Source organism: Xyrauchen texanus, chromosome 17 (genome assembly GCF_025860055.1).
Source record: "Xyrauchen texanus isolate HMW12.3.18 chromosome 17, RBS_HiC_50CHRs, whole genome shotgun sequence".
Classification (NCBI taxonomy): domain Eukaryota; kingdom Metazoa; phylum Chordata; class Actinopteri; order Cypriniformes; family Catostomidae; genus Xyrauchen; species Xyrauchen texanus.
This window is the reverse complement of record NC_068292.1, coordinates 44,982,861-44,990,501: the sequence shown is the minus strand read 5'-3', so window position 1 is coordinate 44,990,501 and position 7,641 is coordinate 44,982,861. Positions and strand designations below refer to the sequence as shown.

Genomic DNA, 7,641 nt, shown 5'->3' with positions numbered 1-7,641 from the left:
ACTCTGTCCATAGGACAACAATCAGTCGTACACTGCACAAATCTGGCCTTTATGGAAGAGTGGCAAGAAGAAAGCCATTTCTTAAAGATATCCATAAAAAGTGTCGTTTAAAGCTTGCCACAAGCCACCTGGGAGACACACCAAACATGTGGAAGAAGGTGCTCTGGTCAGATGAAACCAAACCTGAACACACCATCCCCACTGTCAAACATGGTGGTGGCAGCATCATGGTTTGGGCCTGCTTTTCTTCAGCAGGGACAGGGAAGATGGTTCAAATTGATTGGAAGATGGATGGAGCCAAATACAGGACCATTCTGGAAGAAAACCTGATGGAGTCTGCAAAAGACCTGAGACTGGGACGGAGATTTGTCTCCAACAAGACAATGATCCAAAACATAAAGCAAAATCTACAATGGAATGGTTCACAAATAAACATATCCAGGTGTTAGAATGGCCCAGTCAAAGTCCAGACCTGAATCTGTGGAAAGAACTGAAAACTGCTGTTCACAAACGCTCTCCATCCAACCTCACTGAGCTCGAGCTGTTTTGCAAGGAGGAATGGGCAAAAATGTCAGTCTCTCGATGTGCCAAACTGATAGAGACATACCCCAAGCGACTTACAGCTGTAATCGCATCAAAAGGTGGCGCTACAAAGTATTAACTTAAGGGGGCTGAATAATTTTGCACGCCCAATTTTCAGTTTTTATTTGTTAAAAAAGTTTGAAATATCCAATAAATTTCGTTCCACTTCATGATTGTGTCCCACTTGTTGTTGATTCTTCACAAAAAATTACAGTTTTATATCTTTATGTTTGAAGCCTGAAATGTGGCAAAAGGTCGAAAAGTTCAAGGGGGCCGAATACTTTCGCAAGGCACTGTAGTGTGACAACATGCCCTGCTATTAGGGCAAGCTGTCACACACACACACGCACACACACACACACAAAAACGATGTATTTGTTCCTGGACGAAAATGCAGAATAAGTTCAAGAGCTTTTTTTGTAGTCGAGACAAGAAGGTGTGCGAGTGTGCAGAACCACCCAGAGAAACACTGACTGGAGATAAAAGTGTGACAACTTGCCCCGATCTCCCCTACATCTCAATAAGCTTCCTGCAATACAACAGTCAGAAGTCAAATCAGTATGTATCTGTGTAATGGTGGTTTGATCATTCAAAGACATAAACATGCAAAAGAGTGCAATAAAGATTTACAGTACACAACCACGACTATTCCAGAACATACAGATTAAATGAGTGTGTTTGTGTCCGAAAACCCGCCGCACAGCAGCTTTAATAACACCATCACGCTGGGAAATCTGTGCAGTTATTCTAAACCTGCAGAGAATTTTGGGTAAATCTCTTTTCATTAGAGCTCATTATGAAACTAGATTCATTATGAACAGCGGAACGACCCGACGGGTTTATGGTGCACGTTATGAAGGGTTCAGTTGTGCACTTTAACAGCTGTTACGTGTCATATTATATTTAAATATTTAAAGCACGCCACTTAAAGTCAACTCGAAATCAAACTGACTATTTTAGGATCATTTTGGATATCTCAGATGTCTGTTGGTTCCAAAGCGTTTTGGATGGTTCCCCTCATCATGTACCCTATAGGTAAGTGTGGCTTTAACGACTGTAACATTCGTTAATGAAGGGGTTAATGGAAAGGAGGAGGCGAGAACCGGCTTGATGATATAACTAATAGTTTAATAAGCAACTTAAACAAAAAGACAAACACACACACAGGTGTCGGACAGCTGCCCGTAACTCTCTCTCTCTGTCCCACTGCCGTCTCCAGTCGTCCCTTATCCGTCTCTGACGCTTGATTAGGCAGATTTGGGGCGGGGTGTGCGGAATCACAACCCGCCCTCCGCCCTGCCACATTCCTCCCTCGTTCTCTCAGGCCGGGGAGCCCCGGGATGACGTACACCCCCCCCACCCCTCTTTCCCTGTCTTCCGCCCCGTCTGCGGAAAGGCCAACATGGAGCGGCAGTGGGAGAGAGAGAGAGGAAAAAAAACACTTACTCGCCGGTTCTCCGTTATGCCGCAGCTTGGTCCTCGGCCACTCCTCCACCCTCTAATGGACGACAGTCGCGCCTCCCCGGGCGGAACGGAGGCAGACCTCCGGACCCTGGCAGATGGAACACCCCGCCGCGTTCTCGGGAAACAGAAGGGGTCTCCACCACCACTGACAGCGGTTCTCCCACTCCAGGCAGTCGGCCGGGAGCCCCTCCTCGTTTGCGGTCGGCAGTCGTCACGACCCCGCCGTGTTTAGCGGCTGGTAGGGGTCTCCTCCCGCCCCTGGCAGTGGCCCTGACTGCTCCAGGCGGTCGGCTAGGAGCCCCTCCTCCCTTCGCGGTCAACGGCCGTTTGTCCGCTCTCAGGCAGTCGGCTAGGAGCCCCTCCTCCCTTCGCGGTCAACGGCCGTTCGTCCGCACTCAGGCGGTCGGCTTGGAGCCCCTCCTCCCTTAGCGGTCAACGGCCGTTCGTCTACACTCAGGCGGACGCTAGGAGCCCCTCCTCCCTTCGTGGTCAACGGCCGTTTGTCCGCTCTCAGGCGGTCGGCTAGGAGCCCCTCCTCCCTTTGCGTTCAACGGCCGTTCGTTCGCTCTCAGGCGGACGGCTAGGAGCCCCTCCTCCCTTCGCGGTGAACGGCCGTTAGTCTGCTCTCAGGCGGTGGGCTAGGAGCCCCACCTCCCTTCACGGTCAATGGCCGTTCGACTGCTCCAGGCGGTCGGCTAGGAGCCCCTCCTCCCTTTGTGGTCAATGGCCATTCGTCCGCTCTCAGGCAGACGGCTAGGAGCTCCTCCTCCCTTCCCGGTCAACGGCCGTTCGTCCGCACTCAGGCGGTCGGCTAGGAGCTCCTCCTCCCTTCCTGGTCAACGGCCATTCGTCCGCACTCAGGCAGACAGCTAGGAGCTCCTCCTCCCTTCGTGGTCAACGGCTGTTCATCCGCTCCAGGCGGTCGGCTAGGTGCCCCTCCTCCCACCCTGGCAGACGGAATGCCCCGCCGCGTTCTCGGGAAACAGAAGGGGTCTCTCCCGCCACTGACAGCGGTTCTCCCCCTCCAGGCGGTCGGCCGGGAGCCCCTCCCCGTTCGCGGTCGGCAGTCATCATGACCCCGCCCCTCCTCCCTTCATGGTCAACGGCCGTTCATCCATTCTCAGGCAGACGTCTAGGAGCTCCTCCTCCCTATGCGGTCAACGGCCGTTCGTCCGCTCTCAGGCAGATGGATAGGAGCTCCTCCTCCCTTCCCGGTCAACGGCCGTTCGTCCGCACTCAGGCGGTCGGCTAGGAGCTCCTCCTCCCTTCCTGGTCAACGGCCATTCGTCCGCACTCAGGCAGACAGCTAGGAGCTCCTCCTCCCTTCGTGGTCAAAGGCCATTCGTCCGCACCAGGTGGTCGGCTCCTCCGTCCTCTGGCCGATGGCCGCGGCTGCTCCATTGGGGTGGATGGTAGTGGCGAGTACTTCTCTACAGCGTATTCCTCCTCCTTCCCGGGTTTCGGCACCCGTGTAAAGGGATTAATGGAAAGGAGGAGGCGAGAACCGGCTTGACAATATAAATAATATTTAAATAAGCAACTTAAACAAAAAGACACAAACACACACACAGGTGTCGGACAGCTGCCCGTAAATCTCTCTCTTACACTGCCGTCTCCAGTCGGCCTTTATCCGTCTCTGAGTCTTGATTAGCCTGATTAGCCCCGCCCTCCGCCCCGTCACAGGTGTTTTTGCCGCATTAATGTGAGAAAGAATATAAATGTAATATTGCATGCTCTTATAAGTGCCGCCTCTTCTACATATTGTGCCTATTATTATTTCTGGCTTGTGCATTTTTACAAAGTGTGTTACTAATTAATCATAATCAAACCGTCGTTTTTTTTCATTTCAGCATTTTCATGTTTATTATCGACATGTTTTAAATGTATCAATAATTGATACATCAGTGCATCCCTGCTCTTATTGTGAGCAATTCACAAGTGCATGTTAATGTAAATAACAAATGTTTGTCTGGGTAATCATCGACATATAAATACTAGCTCCGCCTCTAAAACGACTTTCCTTTTCCGCTGACATCACCAAGGCCACTGACGTTTGGACCAATGGGTGCTGGCGATGTTTAGTCCTGCACAATTTACAACTCTGGTGTGGAACGTGACACCAATCTTTTAAAGTCCCGCCCTACAATTGTTTCTCATTGATGTTTGAATGAATGTCGCTTCATGTCGACTTTAAAGTGCCTCTGTTTGAATGTCCATTTGCTCTCGCAGGAAACCCTCGGTGATGGTGTTCACCCCACGCCGGGCGGGTCGGACTTGTACTCTGCGCCGTGAGCTCTGTGTCGGGCTGAGAGTCGGTCCAGAGAGTGGGTGGAGTGACGGGGTGACCGGCAGCAGCGGGCGAGGTCGGCACGGAAGGAGGGCGTGTAAAGGCCGTAGATCACGGGGTCACAGCAGGTGTTCAGGTTGCCGAACACAAACAACAGGTGATGAACGTACTCGGGCGTGACCTTTAACATCTCAGGCTGGAACCAGTACCAGATGCCCAGCAGATAATACGGAGTCCAGCACACCACGAACGACACGACGATGATGATGGTCATCTTCAGAGTCTTCATCCTGGCCTTTGGGATCATGTCTGTACCGCTGCGTCTGAGAGTCGACTCGCCCGCTGCAGAACCGAGAGAGAGAGAGAGAGAGAGAGAGAGAGATCATTAAAACAACAGAAGGTCAGAAACGTATTTAGCATGCTAGCTTCAACACATCACACAGTGACACTCATGTGGGCAACACGGGTTTGAATCTGGCTCACAACATTTCCCGATCCTGCCCCCATCTCTCTAATAAACGTGGCAAAAATAAACTAAAATAACATTAATAGAGCTGCCAAAGATTTAAGGCTTTTATAAGATAAAATTTAAATTTATAAAGTTTTTAAATTCACACAGGTGTCACACAGGTGTCGTACCTTTGCTCTTGTGCAGCTGTCGGTTGATCTCAATGAGGATGCAGCTGTAACAGCAGCTCATGACCAGCAGGGGAATCACATACAGCGTCACAAAATGAAACATGTTGTACGCCGTCTCGTGCCAGCGCTCATGGAAACTCCCATGAGTGACACACTGAATGAAGTCCACGCTCTCTGCTTTAACCGTTCGGAATATGAACAACTGCGAGAGAGGATACCAGAAACACAATCACTCTCTAATGATAGATGAGCTGTCAATCACAACGTTTGATATGGCCAATCAAAGCACAGCATTTCACCGGACACAACTCGAGCCCCTCCTTCAGTGTCAGTCTATGGGATTTTATTTCATAAGATTTATTCCGGGTTCAATACAAGTTCAGCTCAATCGACAGCATTTGTCACCACCAAAAAAAATATTTTGACTCGTCGTGAGACACTTCCAATGCAAGTCAATGGGGTTTAATCTGTCAACATTAAAATACTGTTTCAAAAGTATAGACACAAGACATAAACAATATGTGTGTTAACATGATTTTACTGTCATTAAATCACTTAATAACCACATCTGTGTGAAGATATAGACAATTATACAACTCCGTTGCCATGACGACGTAATGTCAACAAACCCTAAAACCCTATAATGGGGGTCTGTGTATCTCAGCGAGTATTGACGCTGACTATCACACCAGGAGTCGTGAGTTTGAATTCAGGATGTGCTGAGTGACTCCAGCCAGGTCTCCTTAGCAACCAAATTGTCCCGGTTGCTATGGAGGGTAGAGTCACATGGGGTAACCAAATTGGGTCGGTTGCTAGGGAGGGTGGAGTCACATGGGGTAACCAAATTGGGTCGGTTGCTAGGGAGGGTGGAGTCACATGTGGTAACCAAATTGGGTCGGTTGCTAGGGAGGGTAGAGTCACATGGGGTAACCAAATTGGCCCGGTTGCTAGGGAGGGTAGAGTCACATGGGGTAACCAAATTGGCCCGGTTGCTAGGGAGGGTAGAGTCACATGGGGTAACCAAATTGGCTCGGTTGCTAGGGAGGGTAGAGTCGCATGGGGTAACCTCCTCGTGGTGGTGATTAGTGGTTCTGCCTCAATGGGGCGTGTGGTGAGTTGTGTGTGGATCGTGGAGAGTAGCATGAGCCTCCACATGCTGTGAGTCTCCGCGGTGTCATGCACAACGAGTCACGTGATAAGATGCGCCGATTGGAGGTCTCAGAATCGGAGGCAACTGACACTCGTCCTCCGCCACCCAGATTGAGGCGAGTAACCTCACCACCACGAGGACCTACTAAGTAGCAGGAATTGGGCATTCCAAATGGGGAGAAAAGGGGATAAAACAAATAAAAAATTAATTAAAAAGCTTTTACGTTCCCACGAATACACGAGTGTGTGTGTGTGTGTGTGTGTGTGTGTATGAGTGTGTGAGTGAGTGTGTGTGTGTGTGTGTGTGTATGAGTGTGTGTGTGTGTGTGTGTGTGTGTGAGTGTGTGAGTGTGTGAGTGTGTGTGTGTGTGTGTGTGTGAGTGTGTGAGTGTGTGAGTGTGTGAGTGTGTGTGTGTGTGTGTGTGTGTGTATGAGTGTGTGAGTGAGTGTGTGTGTGTGTGTGTGTATGAGTGTGTGTGAGTGTGTGTGTGTGTGTGTGTGAGTGTGTGAGTGTGTGTGTGTGTGTGTCTTTGTGTGTGTCACCTGTGGTGATGCGATCAGTGCGCTGAGGCTCCAGGCAATGACTAACATCTTTCTGTTCCTGTGATGTGCGATGAGTGAGTCCAGCGGGTGCAGTATGGCGTGATGTCGGTCCAGACTGATGACCACCAGGATGAAAGCAGAGGTTTGCATGGCAAACAGCTTCAGGAAGCACAGCAGCTTACAGAGCACGTCACCGGCGTACCACTGCACCGTCACGTTCCACACCATATCCAACGGCATGACGATGAAGGTCATCATGAGGTCAGCTGACGCCAGGCTCATAATCAGAGGTCGCAGGTGAGATGCCAGCTGTCGGCCACGCCCACGCCACACGCTCACGAGCAGCGCCAGGTTACTGACGGCGGCGAAGAGGAAGAGGACCATGGTTGCCACCACGCGCCCCTGCGCCGCAGGAGTAAAGGTTGGTGCGATCCACTCCGTCAGCGGAGGCAGGTAAGATGTGTTATACATCAGAGAAGTGTTAAATGACATCACTCTTCTCATCGAAGCACCTGCACAGAGAGAGAAAAACAATGTCCGACTGAAGAAAAGGTGGCGAGACGGTTAGTGATTGTCGTGAAGATATAGGGGCAATAGTTACAGGGCAAGATTTGTCAACGTATTCAAATCAGTTTTCATTTTTGGATTAATTATTCTTTAAAACGGGTGACAAGATCCCATAGATAACATTAAATGAGTCACTGGAGTCATATCTACAGACCAGAACACACAGGAAACCATAGCAACTGCCTAGCAAGTTCCCAGAACACACAGGAAACCATAGCAACTGCCTAGCAACTACCCAGAACACACAGGAAACCATAGCAACTGCCTAGCAACTACCCATAACACACAGGAAACCATAGCAACTGCCTAGCAACTACCCAGAACACACAGGAAACCCTAGCAACTGCCTAGCAACTACCCAGAACACACATGAAACCCTAGCAACTGCCTAGCAACTACCCATAACACAC

At 50.1% G+C, this 7,641-nt stretch overlaps 1 protein-coding gene across 1 annotated transcript; it reads right to left on the bottom strand.

The window, feature by feature from the left end:
* Nucleotides 1–4,255: 4,255 nt before the first annotated feature.
* LOC127658067 (gonadotropin-releasing hormone II receptor-like) lies at nt 4,256–7,156 on the bottom strand. Its single transcript, XM_052147164.1, has 3 exons — nt 6,665–7,156; nt 4,973–5,174; nt 4,256–4,675 (listed from the first exon to the last, which is right to left on the bottom strand). The coding sequence occupies exons 1-3, from the start codon at nt 7,154–7,156 to the stop codon at nt 4,296–4,298; spliced, it is 1,074 nt and encodes a 357-aa protein (XP_052003124.1). The 3' UTR covers nt 4,256–4,295.
* Nucleotides 7,157–7,641: the final 485 nt, after the last annotated feature.

Excerpts from the sequence above, each read along its gene's own strand:
- LOC127658067 (XM_052147164.1), bottom strand. The coding sequence starts at position 7,156 with ATGTCATTTAACACTTCTCTGATGTATAACACATCTTACCTGCCTCCG. Across the intron at positions 5,175-6,664 it reads CACTGATCGCATCACCACAG|TTGTTCATATTCCGAACGGT; the intron begins GTGACACACACA and ends CCTCTCTCGCAG. Across the intron at positions 4,676-4,972 it reads ACAGCTGCACAAGAGCAAAG|CGGGCGAGTCGACTCTCAGA; the intron begins GTACGACACCTG and ends TCGGTTCTGCAG.